This window comes from Eremothecium cymbalariae, chromosome 7 (genome assembly GCF_000235365.1).
Source record: "Eremothecium cymbalariae DBVPG#7215 chromosome 7, complete sequence".
Lineage (NCBI taxonomy): Eukaryota > Fungi > Ascomycota > Saccharomycetes > Saccharomycetales > Saccharomycetaceae > Eremothecium > Eremothecium cymbalariae.
In genome coordinates, this window is record NC_016455.1 from 297,836 (window position 1) to 318,820 (window position 20,985).

The 20,985-nt window shown below is 40.6% G+C and overlaps 7 protein-coding genes and 1 further gene across 7 annotated transcripts; 5 read left to right on the forward strand and 3 right to left on the reverse strand.

Moving 5' to 3' along the window:
- Positions 1-789: 789 nt before the first annotated feature.
- Positions 790-4,137, forward strand: KAP123 (karyopherin KAP123; the record flags this gene model as incomplete). Its single annotated transcript, XM_003647764.1, has 1 exon — positions 790-4,137. One exon carries the CDS (start codon positions 790-792, stop codon positions 4,135-4,137), a length of 3,348 nt encoding a protein of 1,115 aa, XP_003647812.1.
- Positions 4,138-4,631: 494 nt separating this feature from the next.
- On the forward strand, positions 4,632-6,008 carry ALG3 (dolichyl-P-Man:Man(5)GlcNAc(2)-PP-dolichol alpha-1,3-mannosyltransferase; the record flags this gene model as incomplete). Its single annotated transcript, XM_003647765.1, has 1 exon — positions 4,632-6,008. One exon carries the CDS (start codon positions 4,632-4,634, stop codon positions 6,006-6,008), a length of 1,377 nt encoding a protein of 458 aa, XP_003647813.1.
- An 851-nt stretch (positions 6,009-6,859) lies between these two features.
- Positions 6,860-9,739, forward strand: Ecym_7148 (uncharacterized protein; the record flags this gene model as incomplete). Its single annotated transcript, XM_003647766.1, has 1 exon — positions 6,860-9,739. The coding sequence occupies one exon, from the start codon at positions 6,860-6,862 to the stop codon at positions 9,737-9,739; it is 2,880 nt and encodes a 959-aa protein (XP_003647814.1).
- Positions 9,740-10,206: 467 nt separating this feature from the next.
- GLE2 (RNA export factor GLE2) lies at positions 10,207-11,304 on the forward strand (the record flags this gene model as incomplete). The annotated part of the gene is made up of 1 exon (XM_003647767.1): positions 10,207-11,304. The coding sequence occupies one exon, from the start codon at positions 10,207-10,209 to the stop codon at positions 11,302-11,304; it is 1,098 nt and encodes a 365-aa protein (XP_003647815.1).
- Positions 11,305-11,810: 506 nt separating this feature from the next.
- Positions 11,811-12,896, forward strand: Ecym_7150 (uncharacterized protein; the record flags this gene model as incomplete). Its single annotated transcript, XM_003647768.1, has 1 exon — positions 11,811-12,896. The coding sequence occupies one exon, from the start codon at positions 11,811-11,813 to the stop codon at positions 12,894-12,896; it is 1,086 nt and encodes a 361-aa protein (XP_003647816.1).
- A 967-nt stretch (positions 12,897-13,863) lies between these two features.
- PET112 (glutamyl-tRNA(Gln) amidotransferase subunit PET112) lies at positions 13,864-15,474 on the reverse strand (the record flags this gene model as incomplete). The annotated part of the gene is made up of 1 exon (XM_003647769.1): positions 13,864-15,474. One exon carries the CDS (start codon positions 15,472-15,474, stop codon positions 13,864-13,866), a length of 1,611 nt encoding a protein of 536 aa, XP_003647817.1.
- A 416-nt stretch (positions 15,475-15,890) lies between these two features.
- Positions 15,891-16,879, reverse strand: Ecym_7152 (the record flags this gene model as incomplete).
- Positions 16,880-17,207: 328 nt separating this feature from the next.
- Positions 17,208-20,390, reverse strand: JSN1 (Jsn1p; the record flags this gene model as incomplete). The annotated part of the gene is made up of 1 exon (XM_003647770.1): positions 17,208-20,390. The coding sequence occupies one exon, from the start codon at positions 20,388-20,390 to the stop codon at positions 17,208-17,210; it is 3,183 nt and encodes a 1,060-aa protein (XP_003647818.1).
- Between the last annotated feature and the right edge of the window lie 595 nt (positions 20,391-20,985).

The window sequence follows — 20,985 nt, forward strand, 5'->3', positions numbered from 1 at the left end:
TGGCGAGTCACTCCCATACTTATCTGGACATTGAATAATTAATACTATTTAGGTCTTTGATACGTTTTTCTCTTTATTGAATTATTCGGTACTGACAGTTGTAGCCCATATATAATCAACATCAGCTAAGTTTAACCCGGTTCAAACTTCTACTCCTCCTGCTTACCGCATCTATTCTGGTATGCCCACTCATAGTCATCTTACAAATATAAGGTATCTTGTCAAGCTTTCTATATATACGTATAACGTGATTGGGAATACGTCAGTCAAAAAGAAACAACTTGAAAATTTTTTTTGGAGTGCGATGAGCTCCTGTGTCTTACTTTCCGCATAATGAGATCGATGAGTTTTTATTACTTTATTGCAGCAGTAATTAGTTCTTCATCTCTCTTTTGAACTCATTTCTACTAGGAAAACTAGCAGTCGCAGTCGCAGTCGCAATCTCCTAACTCAAAAGGGGTTTACTAAATTATCAATACTTCGTGTTGTTGGTTTATCTGTTAGATAAATAATCATTGCCGTCTCATACTCTTTTCTCTGATTCTTCTTTTGGACACGAGAAACTTTCCATTTAATAGCTCTCTATTTGTTAAAGTTAACAATTTTGTGAGCGTTAAATATCCCAAGGTTAACATAACGTATCTGGGTTATTGGTCCACTTCGAAAGGCTGTATATCATTTTCCAAATAGGTTCATATACGGACGTTTTGGATTTCTTTAAAACAACCTTCTGATTTTTCAGATCTCAATTTAAGCCTGGTAAAGCAAGTGCTTTTTTGCATAACAGTTATGGATCCGAATTTCATTGCTCAATTGCAGCAGCAGCTTTCTGCCATTGTTAATCCTGATGCTTCTTCTTTGAAGGAGACCACAAAGGTTTTGCAGTCTCAGTTTTACACACAACCAACTGCTTTACCTGCATTGATTCACATTTTGCAAAATGGTTCTGATGATGCATTGAGACAGCTAGCTGGTGTCGAGGCAAGGAAAATGGTGCCGAAGCATTGGGAAAAACTGGATGCTTCTCTAAAAATCGAGATCAAGAATTCTTTGTTACATTCGTCTTTTGCTGAATCCAAAGATATCGTTTGCCACTCTAGCTCGCGCGTTACTGCGGCCATTGGGGCCGAAGACTTGAATAATAATGAATGGCCAGAGTTAATTCCAACTTTGATTCGCGCAGCTTCAGATGAAAACCCAAGGAACAGGCAGACATCCATCTTTGTTTTGTTGTCTTTGCTAGAATCATACAAACCAGCGTTATGTAATCACATTGGTGAATTCTTGGACTTATTTTCCCATACAATCAAAGATAATGCATCTTTGGAGGTTAGATCATTATCTGTTCAAGCATTGAACCATGTTTCAACTTTGATTGAAAGACAGGATGAGATCGATCCAAACTATGCTTCCCAATTTGCCTCCTTAATTCCTTCTGTGGTCGATGTTTTGGAGGCCGTGATAAAGGCAGACGACATTGTGAACACTAAGTTGATTTTTAACTGTTTGAACGATTTCCTATTATTGGACTCTCAGCTAACTGGTAAGGCAATTGCTGACTTAGTAAAACTATCCCTCCAGATTTCACTCAACAAAGAGGTAGATGAGGACACAAGAGTGTTTGCTGTACAGTTTGCGATCTCGGCGGTTTCCTACAGGAAATCGAAGATTCACCAGGCAAAATTAGCTCCGGAAATAACTATTACGGCTTTAAAGGTTGCTTCTGATGAAATTGATATCGATGATGAGCTAAATAACGAGGATGAAGCTGCCGAAAACGAAGAGAATACCCCATGTCTGACTGCAATGAGGTTAATTGCCTTTGCAGCAACTGAATTTCCTCCATCTCAAGTCGCTGCACCAATAATGGAGCATTTGCCAACTATGATATCTTCCTCTAATCCATTTGAAAGGCGCGCTATCCTGTTGGCAATTTCCGTTGCAGTGACTGGTTCTCCAGACTATATATTGTCTCAATTGGATAAGATAATCCCAGCAACTATAACTGGAATGAAGGACCCAGAACCAATTGTCCAATTAGCTGCCTTGAAAGCCGTATCTCAATTAACAACTGAGCTTCAAGACGAAGTCGCTAAGTTCCACGAAGAATATCTACCCTTGATAATCGAAATCATCGACAATTCTAAGCACATCGTAATCTACAGGTACGCTACTACTGCATTGGATGGATTGCTAGAATTCATTGCGTATGATGCTATCGCTAAATACTTAGAACCATTGATGAATAAGTTGTTCCAAATGTTGGAATCTCAAAATTCTTCTAAATTGAGAGCTGCTATTGTATCTGCTATTGGCTCTGCAGCATTTGCTGCAGGCTCCAACTTTATTCCATACTTTAAGACATCTGTTCAATTTTTGGAACAGTTTATCCAAAACTGTTCTCAAATTGAAGGTATGTCGGAAGATGACATTGAATTGCGGGCCCTAACCTTTGAAAATATTTCCACAATGGGTAGAGCTGTTAGATCTACAACTTTTGCGGAGGTTGCAGAGCCTTTAGTTAACTCCGCTTATGAAGCAATCAAAACTGATTCTGCAAGATTGAGAGAATCTGGTTATGCATTTATCGCTAACATGGCTAAGGTTTACGGAAAAGATTTTGCTCCATTTTTGGATACCATAATGCCAGAAATCTTCAAAACTCTACAACAAGAGGAATACCAATTCAAGTTTGATGGTGATGCTGATGACCTAGCTGCATTCACTGATGACGCTGATGAAGAAGATTTGCAAAACAAGTTTACTGTTAATACTGGTATTTCATATGAAAAGGAAGTTGCAGCAGCAGCTTTATCCGAGTTGGCGGTGGCTTGTAAAGAGCAGTTCTTGAAGTTTGTGGAACCTTCTTTGAAGGTTTTGAAGGAACAGGTCGATGAATCGTATGGTTTAAGGGAAACGGCCATGCAGACAATCTGGAATATTGTTAAAGCTGTATTATTAACCACCAACATCACAGAGGAAACCTACCCAAAAGGTATTCCGTCAGGATCGTACGTTGATAGCAGTATCTTGTCTGTCATTCAAACTGCTAGAGAAATATCTTTAGATGGTTTGAGTGAAGAATTTGAAACCTCGATGATTATTACTGTATTTGAAACTATGGCAGATATGATCAAGAGCTTTGGTCCAATTGTGGTTATGGACAATGGAAATTTTGCCCATTTAGAGCAGTTATGCTTGCAAGTCCTAAGTGTTTTGAATGGTGAACATACCTGTCAAACCATAGACTATGAAGAAGACATTCCGAAGGACGAAGACATGGACGCCTCAGAAACAGAAGCAACTTTGTTAGACGTCGCATTGGAAGTATTGGTATCTTTGTCATATGCTCTAGCTCAGGATTACACTAAGGTTTTTGAGAACTTTAAGTCAATACTATTGTCCTTATTTGATCTAAAATCTAAGAACAAGAGATCTGCAGCTGTTGGTGCGGCTTCTGAAATTGCTCTAGGTTTGAAAGAACATAATCCATATGTCCAAGAATTTTTGGAAGCCATGATTATTAAGTTGACAACTGACAAATCCTTGGAAGTTAGAGGTAATGCCGCTTATGGTGTGGGCATATTGATTCAATATGCCCAGTTTGATGTTTCTGCTGTTTACGAACCTGTTTTAAAGGCCATGTATGAATTACTAAACACTGCTGATCAAAAGATACTTGCTTCTCAAGATGATGAGGCTACAAAGGAGATTATTGACAGAGCCTTTGCAAATTCCACCGGTTGTGTTGCTAGGATGACTTTGAAAAACCAAAACTTAGTCCCATTAGAGCACACTTTGCCAGCTCTTCTAAGTCATCTTCCATTGAAAACAGGTTATGAAGAATACGATCCAATATTTGAATTGATCATCAAGCTATACCAGTCCAATAACAGCTTGATCATCAACAAGACTCCAAGGATTATAGAATTCTTTGCCACTGTCTTTACCAAAGAAAACGAAAGGATTCAGTTAGAAAAAGAATCTACGCTGGGTAGAGAAGAAAATATGGATAAGTTGAAGCAATTCCAAACTGAAGAAATAAAATTAAAAGTTGTCGAATTGCTAAAGTTCTTGAATCAGACATATAATGGAGTAGTCGCTCAGAACTCCATTTTAGCGGCGGTCATCGCATGATTCAAGATTTCTGACCATCGCTGGTGAATAATGAAGCGTTCTATGCCTTCCAACTTTTGTAAATTAAATATATGTTTTTGTGTCTATTTTTAGAGTGCTATATTTGAGAGAAGAAATATGATCTTAAAAGTACAGTCGAAAATAGTTTAAGTTCACTTGTTGTGTTCTCTATTCTATGCTCATTGGAAAGGCCTAAGGGCAAGATGATGCTCTGGGGAGAATTTATTCAAGTATATATTCCAAGAGTTCCCTAGAATCAAGATGTATTCCTATATTACCTTAGTTTAACCCCATTAAAACGTTGGAGGGTTTATTAGAGATATAAAAGGGTTATGAATCTTACATAGACGTATTTTAGTAATTTCTTGTAAAAGCTCAGTTGGCCTTCGCAAGTTGTTCAGATCTTATTTTCACCGAAAACAATAATAAATCCTGAACAAACAGACTGTGAAAGTAACAAAGCAATCTTGATCATCATCTAAGATTAACTTGCTATGTCTAATGAGAATATTCAAAGCACTAGTTCAAGTTTAGCTTCAATGTCAGATAGCAAAATACGGATTGGATCTTATTGGACTGCTCTCTCAAGCAATGGGATGAATGCTATCAAATATTTGCTTTTGGACCCTGAGGCAGGATTTATAATGATGATTGTACTATTCTTATTTGAATTAGTGCTAGTGCATTTGATAATTCGTTTTATTCCCTATACCGAAATTGACTATTTAGCTTATATGGAGCAAATTTGGACTATCAAGAATGGAGAAAGAAATTATTCTAAAATTGAAGGTGGTACAGGCCCGTTAGTGTATCCAGCAGGCCATGTTCTTATTTACAATTGGATGGAGAAGATCACTGACGGCTTGGAGAATTTAAAAAGCGGACAAAATTTATTTGGATATCTCTACATGGCCACATTAATGATGCAGTTTTGTTGTTTTGCGATATTGAATCTTCCACCCTGGTGTATGGTTATGGGATGTCTATCTAAACGGTTGCATTCTATATATGTTTTGAGATTGTTCAATGATTGCTGGACGACTTTCTTCATTGTTTTTACAGTGCTACTATTCTTATTATCGGCAAGATACAAAAATTATTATTTGTGTGTGACAGGCAGTCTAACTTATGCTGTTGCTGTGAGCATTAAGATGAATGCGCTACTGTACCTTCCAGGTGTCTTGATATCTGTGTTCTTACTGAGCCAGGGCTCCTTGCTTGTACTACTTTGGTCAGTTTTCATAATGATTGGATGGCAGGTCTACGTGGCTAGAGAGTACCTTGCGGCATATCCGTTAGAATATTTGACTATAGCCTTCAACTTTGGACGTAAATTCATGTACAAGTGGAGTATCAACTGGCAAATAGTAAGCGAGGATGTATTTGGGAATGAGCTGTTTCACAAAATGTTATTACTCGGCCACATAACAATTTTAGCATTCTTCATCTTCACAAGGTATTGCCCTCCGTCAAACGGCAGTTGGTTCCAAATAGCCTACTCCGCATTTAGACAGCCCTTATCAAAGGTTTTAAACATCTACCCGAGCCCCCTCTATATTGCATACACATTGTTGGTTACCAACTTTATTGGAGTTCTATTCTCACGTTCTCTACATTACCAATTTCTGTCCTGGTACCATTGGACCATACCAATCCTTATCCACTGGAGTTGCATGCCGATCACATGCGCCATCCCTTGGTACATCTTACATGAATACTGCTGGAACAGTTACCCTCCTAAAAGTACAGCCAGTCTTCTTCTCCATCTTCTTAACGCTACATTACTGATCCTGATTTACCTAAACCGCTCCTTGATTGACATCACGCTCCCTCAACGTCCCTCTCAAGAAGAACAAACCAAGGAGGACTAGTGAAAACGCTCTGATACCAGGGGTACTCCCCAATTAAAATCAATCAATAGATCATCACCCAAATCCTGTTGGCTCACATTGGCGTCTTGGTCTTCCAAGTCAGCCTACCCATCCCGTGTCTCGTGATGGAAATCACATAACCGTGTAAATCATTTTAATGATACGTAACTGTCTCAAACCTCCCACCACATGCACCTTACGCCATGGCATTCTGACCACAATGTCAGCGTTGATCCAGTAACCCCCACTCGGCTATTTCTCTGATTACGAATCCCTCCCCCCTCTCTAAAATCCCAGTAACACCTCTCCCTCTCCCTGCCCCCCCACCCACCCCTTCAAACCTCTCACTAGCTCTCACACAATCATCCGCCATCACTTCCTCCCAAATTCTTGTTGAGTCATTTCCTAATTCGATGCTCCTGCTCTTCAGCTAACACTAGCAGCACCACTTACTTTCTTCTGCCGTCGCCAAATCACTGACGGCTGCTGTTCCCATGGAGCAACAACACGGACATACATATAGAAGCATACATAATTACGTTGAAACAACCATAGTTAACGTTCCTTGAAACCGATCTATCGCCAACATAACAACCAATATATAACTTACTCCTTTGGCCCCAATAATCATCTATTAAGACAAGAACGTGAATTAATTTTTTTCTTTTTTCTTAGTAACCCTTTGAGAAAATTTGGTAGTCGTACCCTACTTCATTATAACTCAACAAGACTCTCTCCACCCTACATTAAGTAGAAAAACAGCCAAGAAGATCGATAGAGTCACCTAAGGAGCTTTCTATCCGTCAAGGAGCAATAGATACGAGTCTTAGATAGTAAAAGACGACAGGAGAATGGGTGAAAATAAGAAATTGTTAAATTCATATATTTACGATTTCCTAATAAAATCATCACTAGAAGAGACAGCTCAGCTGTTCAAACAGGAAGCAGAAGTGGCAGATGGCAAGCCGGAGATGGATGCACCACAGGGGTTCCTGTATGAATGGTGGCAGATCTTCTGGGATATATTCAATGCTCGGACGCATCGGGGAGGGTCAGATTTAGCTCAACAGTATTTTCAAATGCAGTTGTATAAGCAAAGACAGGAACATGCCTATCGAGGTATTGCGATGCACGCGGCTAGGGTGCAGCAGCAAGCGGAGCAGCGTGGAGACTATGAGCAGGAGCAGTTTGATCCAGTAATGCTTTCGATGGTGATGATGATGAATACGCAGAATATGATGATGGCGTCTGGAAGGCCAACGAATTCTTCGCAGCAGCTGCCACACCCAGGAGCTGGGCTAGCGGGTCCTCTTTATGCAGCCCCAGGTCCTCACCCACTGGGTCCTAATGGGCAGCAGCAGCAGCAGCAGCAACCGCAGAATATTGCTCCCCATCTGCCGGGAGGACCCATGGGTTCAATGGGTCAGCCTACTGGGTCGGGTCCCCAAACCGCTGCCATGCTCGGGCCATACTTTGATCCTTCAAACACTTCGCCACATCAGATAATAAGCGGGTTGGCTCCTATGGCAGGTAATATGATGGCTCACCACGAACAGCAACTTGATACACACAATCAAATGCCACGTCAGTCACAACCTCCGACTTCTACCAATACTACATTATCCCCTGAGCAACTGAATCCTCATCAGCAACTTCATGGCGGGCCCATGTTTCAAAACCAAGTTCCTCTCTATCCATACAATGTTGCTAATAACATGTATCCAATGCAGCAACAGTCATCTATTGGGCAGCAGTTTGTGCAATCTCAGGTTCTTTCAATGCCTTCGACTTCTGCTGTTAGTGTTACACCGTCAAATTCTTCTGCTCCAAATGCAACGACTGCTGGATCACCTTCTGGTGCAACACCCAATCCGACCATACAAAGACGACGGAAAAAGCCCCAGCAGCAGCAACAACAGCAGCAACAACAACAACCTGAGAAGCATCCTCAGCAGTCTCAACAGTCTCAACAACCTCAACAATCGCAACAGCCTCAGCAGGCTCAACAACCTCAACAGCAGCAGGCTCAACCACCTCAGCAGCAGCAGGCTCAACCACCTCAGCAGCAGCAGGCTCAACCACCTCAGCAGCAGCAGGCTCAACCACCTCAGCAGCAGCAGGCCCAACCACCTCAGCAGCAGCAGGCCCAACTAACTCAACAACCTCAACCACCTCAGCAGCAGCAGGCTCAACCACCTCAGCAGCAGCAGGCTCAACCACCTCAGCAGCAGCAGGCTCAACCACCTCAGCAGCAGCAGGCCCAACCACCTCAGCAGCAGCAGGCCCAACCACCTCAGCAGCAGCAGGCCCAACCACCTCAGCAGCAGCAGGCCCAACTAACTCAACAACCTCAACAACCTCAGCAGCACCAGCAGCAGCAAGTACAATCACAATCACAACCGCAACTGCAACTGCAACCGCAACTGCAACTGCAACCGCAACTGCAACCGCAGCTGCAACTACAACAACTGCCACAGCCTCAATCACAGCAACTGCAGCATCAGCTGCAGAATTCTGACAAGGAATATACCAATGTAGATGGCTTGCATAATTACAGAAAGCAGCTACTATTATTGGAAAGAGAGAATAAAAAGGCAATATCTGCTGCTCCAAGGGAATTGTCATCAGCGGGAGCCACTCAGTTGTCAAATCCCCATTTAATGCATCGCTTAAGTCATGGTATGCTGCCGCCGTCCTCCGTCCTCTCTTCTGCACAAAGCAGCCCCAATTCTGTTGGAATTGGTATTTCAGCTACCTCTGGAGCAATGAGTTCATCGCTTAATGCAGTGCCACCTACTGCTGCACCAGTTGGAGGTGCTTCAAAGAAGCGGAAGTATACCAGGAGGAAAACTGACCAAAATAAAAAATCGTTGTCTGAACCGAACTCTCCTGCAACTCCATTGACACCATTTACCAATGTCAACCTGACACTGTCTAGCACTCTCTCTACTGTAACTGAGGTTCCCCATCATGAAACGACGCCTTCTCCCTCTTTACTAGACGATGATGATAAAAAGAGAAAACGGCCAAAGAAGTCACAGTCGAGTCACCCAACTCCACCTTTTTCAACTGAAAGCTTAATGGACCCCGCCAATGCAACAACAACGAACGCAAAAAAGAACGTCCCCACACCGGCTCTGTCTGTCAACACACCGGCTTCCGTATCGGTTTCTAAAATTAGAACTAACAGTAAGAAGACTCCAAGTTCCAGTGCTTCTTCTAATGGCAAAAAGTCGTCAATATCCTCTACCACTACACCGAATGTCCCTACAGGTCCTACTCCTACAATTGTGCACACGGGTAATGCAATCAGCTCTGTACCTACCAATGAGGAGTTTTTAGGCGGAAGTGGTTCAAGCAACGATTCTGGAGCCCACAGCAGTCTTCCAATTCCAACATCGAATAGTGACATTAGCCCATCCAACCACCATCACGAACTTGAAGCATTGCATCATGACCCTACCTTGAGCGCGGATGCCCAATTTCACTTCGACCAGGAAGATACAGATTTACTTGTCACCATAAAGAAGGGACCGGGCAGCGGTAACCATATGGATACAGTTGTTGCAACAGGTGAGATCTCGAATTCTACTACCGATGCGACTAATAGTGCTTCATTATCTACAAACGGGAACAGTGGCAATAAAGGCCAAGACGCATTTAACTTAGATTTTTCTGATCCAAACTCTACATATAACGATTTCAACTTCTTTCAATTTAGTTGGCGTTAAAATATACTCCTTGGAGATTTTATATTGTAAAAAAAGAATACTCACATTTCCTTGAACTTCCCAACAAGCAAACTCCTCTTCATTGATTAATTAATTGTACACATTACTCACTACCATCGACATCCATTTTTATTTAGATATAGTACCCCCTACACAATTTTGTATGTTATAAATCTGATTCCTGACTACATATACTAATAATAAAGATACTGAACCATCGTAATATCCGTAATTATATAAGAAACTAATGCAATATTTTCTTCCATTGGCCTCAATTATTTGAATATAGCTGACTTCCTTTTGGCCTAGCAGGTTGAATGCACGTACCTGGTGACATTCGCAAAATTATTCAAGAATCAGAAGAATTCAACAACCTTTAAGAAAGGTCTAGCGACATCCAAACGTCCCAGCATTACAAACTTCTCACTTGGGAAAGTACTGAGTGCATTATAATATAGAAGGTCGATATGTCACTATATCGAACAACTGGATCTACAGGTACAACTACAGCTATGGCTACTGATAAAGATTTGGTAAATGACATAACGATCAACAATCCAGCCAACGACTCTATCTCAGACATTGCATTCTCTCCACAACAGGATTTTCTTTTTAGTGTGGCTTCATGGGATAACACAGTTCGAATTTGGGATGTACAAAATGGTATGACACAAGGTCGTGCGCAGTATGAGCATCAAGCACCCGTGTTGACAACGAGATGGTCTTCAGATGGCACGAAGATTGCATCGGGAGGCTGTGACAATGTGGTGAAGATATATGACGTTGCAAGTGGACAGACTCAACAAATCGGTAGCCATGATGCTCCAGTAAAGTTGCTGCGGTTTGTACAGTGCGGGCCCTCAAACCAAGAATGCATTGTTACTGGTTCGTGGGATAAAACCATCAAATACTGGGACATGAGACAGTCTCAGCCCATTTCCACGGTAGCTATGCCAGAACGTGTCTATGCCATGGATAGCAGACAAAAACTGCTGGTTATAGGTACTGCGGAACGCCACATAATTATCGTAGATCTAAACAACCCAGGCCAGATCTTTAGAACCTCTATGTCTCCTTTGAAATGGCAAACACGTACTATCGCCTGCTATATCGAGGGTAACGGCTTTGCCATTGGCTCCATCGAAGGCAGATGCGCAATCCAATACGTTGACGAACAGGAACAACGTAAAAGCGGCTTCTCTTTCAAATGTCACAGACAACAACAACAAGCGACGGCAACCACAGGCACCCGTGCGTCCACCGAGTCACATGTATACCCCGTCAACAGCATAGTTTTCCACCCGCAATACGGTACCTTTGCTACCGCAGGTGGCGACGGCTCCTTCCATTTCTGGGACAAAAATCAGAGACATCGTCTCAAAGGCTTTCCTCCGATGAACTCCTCCATCCCTGTTTGCAATTTCAACAGAAATGGCTCTGTCTTTGCATATGCCCTCAGCTACGACTGGCACCAAGGCCATATGGCTAATAGATCCGATTATCCAAACGTTATAAGACTTCATGCCACTACAGATGACGAAGTAAAGGAGAAAAAGAAACGCTGAACTCTTCTCCCCAATCCCTGCAACCTCATCATATTACATTAATCTGACCAAAACCCCTTCTATATATATTCACACACATATATATCATCTAATTGACGCTTAAATATTACGAAATGTCGTATTATTGTCACTTCAGACGAATTCCGATTCACCATGTGCTTATCTAATCTCAAAATTTTCGACCATACATTTTTCCACTTTACATAATTGACTGCATCCGATTTCATATCTTCGAAAGTAGATTTTTGCATCTCAAGGTTTTGAAAAGTTTTTTATTAGTTTTCTAAGTAGATCTGTTATGTTATCCCTAAAAAGGTAGGTATAGGCTTAGTGGTTTATTTAATCTTTTAAGCAATAGCGTTATTGGTTATTGCTTATTAGCTTTCAGTTGAATCTTTGAGGGATATTATTTGGTTTCTTATTTGAAACGCTTAGATAGGTGACCATTCCAATAATCGATCATAAAGGTAGTTAAGCAGACTTGGAATAATTCGGAGGAAACAAGTATGCCAGGTCAAATATTGAGCGTCCCATTTATCTCCCAGCTTGAAGATATGGATAAGTATTTGATGGAATATCGGTCTCTGAAATTGATGCCACAAAATGGGGTAATTCCTTTACAGCAGCAACAGCAGGGTCAGTCTCAGCAACAGCAGTACAGGTACCAAAATCGTGCTGGCGGTCAGGGGATGTCTGGCCAGCAGCGTAAAAGGATAAGCCACGGTTCCAATAACAGCAGTGTTAATCATTATGTTAGTGGGGCTGCTGTGGATGCTGGCAACTGCAACAGTGGTGGTAAGCGTTTCCAAATCGGTAACTTGCAAGCCAAGTATGGAGCCCACCACCATGGCCATCACCATCATCATCATCACCACCAGCAGCAGCAGCAGCAACAGCAGCAATTGATTAATCCATTGCAAACGTCTTTTCAAAAGACTTATCCACAGGTTTTCTACCCCAGTTCTTCAAAACCAAATGGTAATGGAAGCAATATTTCTTTGCCTTTGATCGCTCAACAAACACCACAACCCGGGCAACAACAAAGCTTTTTGACTTCCAGCTCGTCTTCAGGCTCTACTTCGCCACCTAGATTGCAAAGTTCTATAAGTGGAGGATCTACAATTAACTCGTTAAGTAGTGACTTTGGTGACTATATTATGCCAAGCGACTTCCATAAGCAATATGATAGTATTGCTTATGGACAGACTGCAAGTGGCAGCCCAGCCATGAGCAACTTTAACATGGTATCTCCTTTTGTTCAGAGCAATAGTCCTCCGATCTCAAGTGCTGCAACTTCTAACGATTTGATGCAAGTATTCCCATCTTCTTTGCTGGGTGATACATCTTCTAGCGGCAATGTCTCGTCTTTGAATGGATCCAGGTCTATGGTGGCATCCATGTTCTCCTCTAACTCGTTTCCTTCTTCTTCCAATCAATCTACTTTTACGATGTTGCCGGCTGCTAGTTCCACCTGGGGGAATTCAACTGGTGTTTCCACTGCTGGTCCTACAACGGTTAATCAGTCGAGCACCTCGTCTACTGCCTCAGGTTCTTTTGGTATTTGGAATAACGACATGAGTGTCTGGGGTTAAAAGTAACTGGTTAAGACTTGTTCAATGCTTTTATCACACTCATATGTCAGGATCATCTTTATTGTTGTGTTTTTTGTTTCTATTACTTGTAAATTTATGGAGGATTCAAACTATATTGTTTTTTTAACATACTGAATGAACAGTAAGACGCGGATCTTTTTCCACATTACTATCAGACATTTTTATCACAGTCAGGAATTGATATTCCCATCTTTGAGCTTCTTTTACTTTTTAAACCTTCAATTTCCATCACGAAGTTCTCACATTGACCAAGTTCCTGTACTCTTTTATTTATATTTTTACTTGATTGTGATTCACAAGTTGATTTTATGTTGGTGGTTTTTTTTCTTTGATGTTGAAGAGTCTTACACACCTATAATTGCTGAACTGTGGGCGTTCATTCACTGTTCTAAACATTCTAATGAATCAACCAATGTTTAGTATTCTTTTTTTTTTGTATTTTGTTTTCATCTGCTGGGCTATCTTTTTTGGTATCGGTTTTCGAGTGTTATACTAGAGTGGTTTGTTGGCAATGTATCACTGGATTTGGAGTTTATGTATCTGTTGAGTTATCCTATCTTGGTTTGCGTGGTCATTGGGGTGGACTTATTGATAGTTCTTTTATCTTGTTATAGATAATTGGTTATAAGACATGATTACTTCTAATTTTTGGAAAGAATAAGGTATGAAGACGAGGCCTGTATAAAGTTATATTCATATATAACATTGTTGTCGGGGCGGGAATTTTGAAGAATGTGACTTACACTTCCGTTGAAAAATGAAATGAACGTTATAAGAAAGTAAGTTCTTAAAAGGTTTGCAAATCTTGGCTTCTTTTCAATATAGGAAGTTTTTTTTCCCAACTTTTCTTAGTGACTTCTAACAAGAAGCTGAATAACATTTTTATAATACTATTAATGATAATTTTTGAAGTTCTAGTTATAAGATTGTATTTACTTTCAAATAATTATTTCTTGATGCCTAATATCTTCTTGAAAGTGTTTTCTAATAATGGAGCTTCAATTCTCCCCTGAGAGAGCTTCATTCCTTGGCCAACCAGGAAATGTATGGCGTTCTTTTTCTTACCAGATATAATATCTCTCCTTACTCCATCATCTACTCCATTTAGAATCTCTTCGCAAATACCTTGCAACTGAGTTTCATCTACTTGGTTGAGTGGATTCAACTCGTACTCTGCTATCAGACCCTCAAAATTTATACCCTGCAAGTCAGTAAAGCCAGAAGTTTTGAAGTTGTTCAAAACATAAAATAATAATAGTTTACCACTTGCTTTAGAAATGGACTTGCGATATATTAAATTCAAAAACTCTCCAAATGTTTTTGGGTCAAGAATTTTAGAAGCTTCGCTTAAGGGAATGCGTAATTTGTTTAAATTACCCAATAATTCATGAATAATCCAGTTGGCAGGTAACTTGCTTTCGATAATAGAACCATTAAATTTGCAAAATTCTTCAAACGTTTTCATGTAGAATTCTTGCAACTCTGGGGTGGAGTATAAATTAGTATGGCTGCTACTATTTGTTGTCAAAAGTTTGGCATCTTTGAGAGACATGGAGTACGGTTTGCTTAGCAATTTCGTCAAAATGGCATCTGGTAGTTCTGGAAGTTCTGAGGCAACACCAGTAAGTACATCAGAGCTTAACGTAACCTTAGGTAATTCGGGATCTGGCATATATCTATAATCAATAGTAGTCTCTTTACTTCTTAACTTTACTGTTTCGGAACCGGTCCAACCTCTGGTTTGAGGCTCGCTAAGTAATTCTTCAGCCTTACCACAGCGAATAATATCTACTTGCCTCTGATATTCGCAGATAATTGCATTTCTAATAGAGCTTGTATTAGGTAGATTTTTCAGCTCTACACGTGCATTTCCATTAACTGATAAGTTTACATCTACTCTCATAGCACCTGTCTCCAGGTCGCCAGTCGAAATTTTTAAGTGCCTGAGCAAGTTTTGATACTTCTTGATAAAGGCACAAACCTGTTTGACATCGTTAAATTGCGGCTTTGTGACCAGCTCTATTAGTGGCACATTAGAGCGATTTAAGTCAATAAGCGTACCTGTTTCTGACCCGGCATATAATGATCTACCCGTATCCTGCTCAATTTGTATTTGAACAATTTCTATACGCTTCATAACTTCGTCAATATTATCAAGATCTCGGTACATGATCAACTGCCCCCCCTTGGCAAACGGTTTGTAGTGCTGTGTAATTTGGTATCCTAACGGCTGGTCTCCGTAAAAGTAATGCTTTCTATCAAATTGAGAGTTAAGGTTAATATCGCATTGTAATGCTAAGCATAGCTTTGAAGCAAATAACACCGCTTCATAATTTAATTTTGGCTGAGTACCAGGTAATGATACATCAAAGTATGACGTATGATAATTGGGGTTATTGGCAGCGTGAAATGGATCATTAGTTGACATTGAAAATAATTTGTTCTTGGTATTTAACTGTGAATGGATTTCTAGTCCACATTTAAGTTTATATTCTGGAAGAAACTTCACCCCTCCAGAACCACGCCTAGAAGAGTACAACCTTCGGATTAGTAACATCTCTAACGGTAGAGTTTCAGAGACATAGATTCAAGCCGTTGGGACTGTTTTAGCTATTGCAGTGAATGAGAGATGATCGCCATCATGTTTAACGTTTGCATGAATTTCAGATTTTATGATGAAACGTCTTCGGTGATGTCTATACTTGGCGCCACAATCATACCGATATGTCACAGATCAATTAATTCATATTATAGATTAATGAGATGAGGATATGTAATTTTGGGTTCTTAAAGGTTAGCATATGTTTCAATTATATTGTCACCCTGATTCCGCAGCTAAATGGGTGGATATGGGCTCAGCACAATTATTGCTTTTGTATAAAATACACACGACATACATAGAAAGGTATCAAGTTCCGCGATAGCCAGAGATTTCAGAGACCATACAGATAGTTGAGCCGGTATTTAATGCTCTTATTTGGGGAATACAATGTCAGAAGTTTTGAGGATGCGTTTTCTTAAAGCACATTTTGCCTGTGCGGAAGGACAGTGTTCAAAACTGTCGTTTGGAAAATCCCAATTTGATAGTGATGATGATGATGACGACCATTGTTTGAAAATTCCACTCAAGTCAATTGATTCTTCGAAGGCTTTATTGTTAGATCTGATTTGAAGGACAGTTGCCGGTAACCCTTTGTTTGGTTTGGGTGCTACATCCTCGATTAGCACATCTACGTCATTTATACATGCATCCTTTGTAGGTTTGACGTCTATCTTTGGTAATACTAGCCATTCCTTGCCTTGCCACTCTTCCTGTTTCAGAGCATCTTGGGTTGAAGAAACAACCCAGTTACTGTCAACAGCATTATATACTTTTTTGCAGTAACATTGAGTTCTTAGGTTGCCAATTTCTATAGCATCTTTATTATCAAAGCACTCTAATTCGAACAAAAAATTGGTGCGACATTGACATAAATTTTCTGGTGATAACCCTTCTTGGCAAAACATATGATCACATTCAGATATCTGCTGCACTTCAAATTCTCGGATCAGGAGCTGCAATTCCATCAATGAGTCTTTGGTTAATTTTCTAGTACCATTTTCTTTCGCAGCTTTTTTAGGTTGGAAGCATTGGTTCAATTCTTCTGTGAGATTCCCCGCAGTAGTCGGAGAATCGCCAAATATAGTTGTGTAGACCTGATCTTTTGCAATTGGGTTCTTGTTCTCCTTATTTTTTCATCGTTATCATAAAATGAAGCAGATGATGATGTCTCGTTCATGAAGCTGTTCTTATTGCGTAAACTTCGTTTCCGTTGAACATTGACATCAAATTGTTTTAACGCTCTTTTGTATGATTTCCTGTCCATCTCTAAGTTTATAGAGGTAAAGCCTTGATTAGTACTATGTGTACATATTAATGTCGTTTCGCCAGCGCTGACGGGGATCGATTTATATATGTGCATGACAGGCGCCTGTGACACAAAGACGAAGCATGGGAGGAGATTCGGGGAGATAAAATCAAAATGCCCATAACTCTAGTCAATAAATTAGTCTTTAGCATTTATCTAACTTACATCATTAATTATTATGTATATCATAAAACTGAAAGGCCTTCAATTAAAACCCCTTGGACGATGGCAGGACTTGATATATATATATATACATGTTAATTTTAAAACAAAAAATAAAGCGGACAAAAATATCTGTACGAGTTTTTAATTCAATATAATATTAACTTAAAAAAAATGCTTCTTGCCATTATTAGATCAGCCTTTATGATTTTTTTTAAGTTTAATAACCAAACGTCCCATTGGTGTTCGCATAGCTGTTGTTAGTGCTGCCATTCATTTGGTTGTTCATGCTTAATAGTGGTAGGGATATCTGTGTATTGTTGTTCAATGTCAACATATCGAATTGGGAGGTTAAATCCTCTGTACCCATGGAATATGAGCCAGAGTTTCCTGGGAACGTTCCAGGATAGTTATAACAACATAAAGTTCCGTTTGAACTTGGTTGGGCAGTAGAAGTGGATTGAGACTGACTGCTAGTCAAAGTCCTAGGAATGGAACCTGTACTACGGTTGCTACTAACAGAAACAGTTCTCATATGCCCGGAATTATCAGTGAACACATGTGAGAGTGTGGGCCGGTGTTTGGAGGGCGTTGCATTGTTAGTACCTGAAGAACTTCCGTTGTTTGTAGCAGCAAATCCAACCTCTTCCATGAGACGGCGATGTTGAGGGCCACTATGCTCTGACAGAACTAGACGTACTTGCTGAATGACATGATTTCTGACATCGCCTTCTAGTAATGGAGTAGAAAGAACCTTGTAAACAAAAGTGGAACCGTAGTTTGTATCACTCAAAATTTGATATAATATTTGAGGTGGTGGTTTAGCATCTTCTGAAGAACCGAACACAGTGTCCAAGATGATCTTTTTTGCATTTTCATCGCTTCTGAAGTTCAAAATCTTCAAGATTGTCAGCGATGCCAATCGATCGCAACATAGCTCAACAATATGAGGAAGCAACTTCTCAGTCAAAATAGAGTGTCTATTTAATAAAGAAGAAGTGTCCAAAAACCAAGTCACTAATAAAGCACCATTGCTGTCTGTGGCCAAATACTCCGCATACAGAAGTATCATGCCGCTTAGAACCAATAATTGCTCCTGTGTAATTATATCGTGAGCTTCCAAACAGGCTCTAACGGCACGCGCACCATACCGATTTTGCACAATCGTGCAAAAATTGGAGACAATACTCTCAAAAATGAAGTTATTCCATGGAAACCCGAACTTTAAAACACATTGAATAACATAATTGCCAAATTGATCATTGAATAATGGTGTGCAGTACTTGTAAACCCCTCTAGCTACCATGTCCATTTGCCTGGGTGTGTCAGCCATCGTAGTCATTTTTTGACAAGCCCAAGTACCGTTCTTATGAACACCCATAGATGTTAGGTATTTGCTTGTCCGTCTTAACATAATATCTTTCACTATGGTCGATGAATGTTCAAACAATTTCTGAACAATAGTATTACCGAGATAATCTGAACTCAATTCAGGTAGTTCATCTAGCATAGCAATTGAGAGCTGCTCAATTTCCAAGTCTGTTATATTATCAGCATCAATGAGTTTCCTTAGCTCACGTAGCTTCGGGGCATCAAACTCACGATGTGGTAATGGTTCAGGCAACGGACCAAAGTCAGTAGTGTCACCAGTACCATGATAAGCGAGGGCATTAGAAATAATATGTTTGATTTTGCTATCGTCATGTTCAATTTTGAAAGATTTAATAAGATCTTCCAATAAAGAAACCTGTTCTTTAATATCAGTTGGTGGCAGTGGGAATGGACAATGTTCTTTATCTGGTTGGGTATGAGAAAGCGAACTTAACGAATGAGTTGCGTTAGGGTGGTTCGAGACCTGTGTTTGCCCCTGCGATTGATGTGATGGTGGCTGCTGTTGCTGAGCATTCAATCCATTAGAATTAAAAACTGGAATAGCGATCCCATTCTGCTGCTGAAAGGTCACAGCACCAGAAAACAATTGTTCCTGCAACAACGATTGTAAGCCATTGGAATTTGAAGGCATAGGAGGGATAACATTAACTTGCTGATGCATGGGTAACACCTTTGCAAAGTGAATTGCGCTAGGTGCACCCACTAAAGACACCTCCTTGCCATTTAGCGCATCCTTTGCACGCACAGCAGCGTCAACCGTGTCAAACTCTACAATAGCCATGTTCACGGTCTTCATAGTTCTCGCAGAAAGAACCTTACCAAAGTTCAAGCATAGGGTAGCTAGGCTTGCACTGGTTAAGTTGACAGCGTTAGACAAATGAGGTTGTTGTTGTTGTAAGGGATATACATTGGAAATTGATATGGTATTGGATGGCAATAAATGGGATATTTGGTTTATGGTTGGTACAGCTGGATCGGTGGAAACCCAATTCAACGACCTAGGGTCAACTTCATCTTGAATAATCGGACCTGAAGGAAGAATACTATTGTTCACAATACTCGGAGGTTGAGTAGTGGATGCAAACGTAGATGCTCTAGACCGACCCGGTTGTGCAGCAGGCTGAACGCCAGAAGGGTCAAATAACTGAGCATCCGCGTATATACTCGAGGCATTCGATTGTGACCTAGTCCTCTTATCCCAAAAATTCCCACTACCATGTGGAACAGACAGAGAAGTAGTTGTTTGTGACTGCTGTAACTGTTGCGGCTGTTGAGCAAGCACATCGTAAAAATTTGGTTGAGGAAAATCAGGAAGTGGAATCGGATTGAATTGTGTGGAAACCATGTTGTTTATAGTATCAGCAGGACTAGCAGTAGAATTCGTCCAGATGTTACCCGAATTAGACGTTGCTATAGGCGCCGCTGCAATGCTCGACAGAGACGTTATTTGTGATGATACCGTATTGTTCCTAGTTCTGGATATACCGTTAGAAGTCGTAGGCTGTAAATGACCATTATAACCATTATTGCCATACGTGTAAGATTCATTAGAATTCCTAGGCTGAGTAATACCATATGTAGAATCAGGAAGACTAATCACATTCTGTAAATCATGCGGTGGAGTAATGCTCCCCGTCATTTCAACAGAAGTTGAGTGTTGCTCCGTCAACGGCTCGGAATCTACAACACTCACAACATTTTTTCCAGTTCCACCAGCACCCTTTCTATTATGATGCAATTTCGCACTAATACTAGGAAGCAAGTTGGATAGTGTGTTGGAAAACCGCCCTGCCTTAGCTCTGTAAGATCCAAGCTTCTGGGGCTGCTCCTCCAGACTTATCTGTTCTTGGTCGTCAACAATATCCTCTTCGTAAATTGGCACCGTAATACCAGGATCAATCACCTCTGGTATCTTTGAAAGACTCGGTCTAGTATGGGACTTCGACCCTGGACTCGAGCCAGAACCACTCGACGAATTAGATGTTCCTTTTCTATTACCCTTATCAACCATTACACAACTGTTTAAAACCTTCAATCACCAACAACTAACGCAAGTCTCAGGGAGTTTATGCTCCAAAGAGGACACAGCTTAATAACAAAAAAACCAAAACTTTTCACAGCAAGCAAAACTGCTGTAGAAGTCTAATGAACTAACCGTTTATATTATGATTTTAGTTGCCAGACGAGTTTATCTATTCGAAAGCAAAATGGTCTTGCTTCTTGTAGTCCCATCAAAACGTTATTTAAGAAGATTGACCATCATCACCAATTTCCCCTTTTCTCTTTTAGACGTCGTTGTTCAATAACGACACTGCCTCTGGAAAATTTGCCTCGGGATCGTGAAACTATAAATGAATCGCTTTGTACGTAGTAGGTAGAAAAGACCAAAGTTGGTTATTTAGATAGATCGTTTCTTGGGATTGGGAAGGTAGGGGGTGTACATTGGGACGTTGTTCTGGTTTTATGGGTACAAACTGTGGGTGTGCTGGTTGAACGAGCCGATAATGTTCTGATAGAGGCATGCAGCCGGGTAAAAATGTGAAGAAGGAGAGGAAGGTTAGTCGTGTGCGCTACGGCTATGGACTGCGTAAGACGGGCGAAGACGG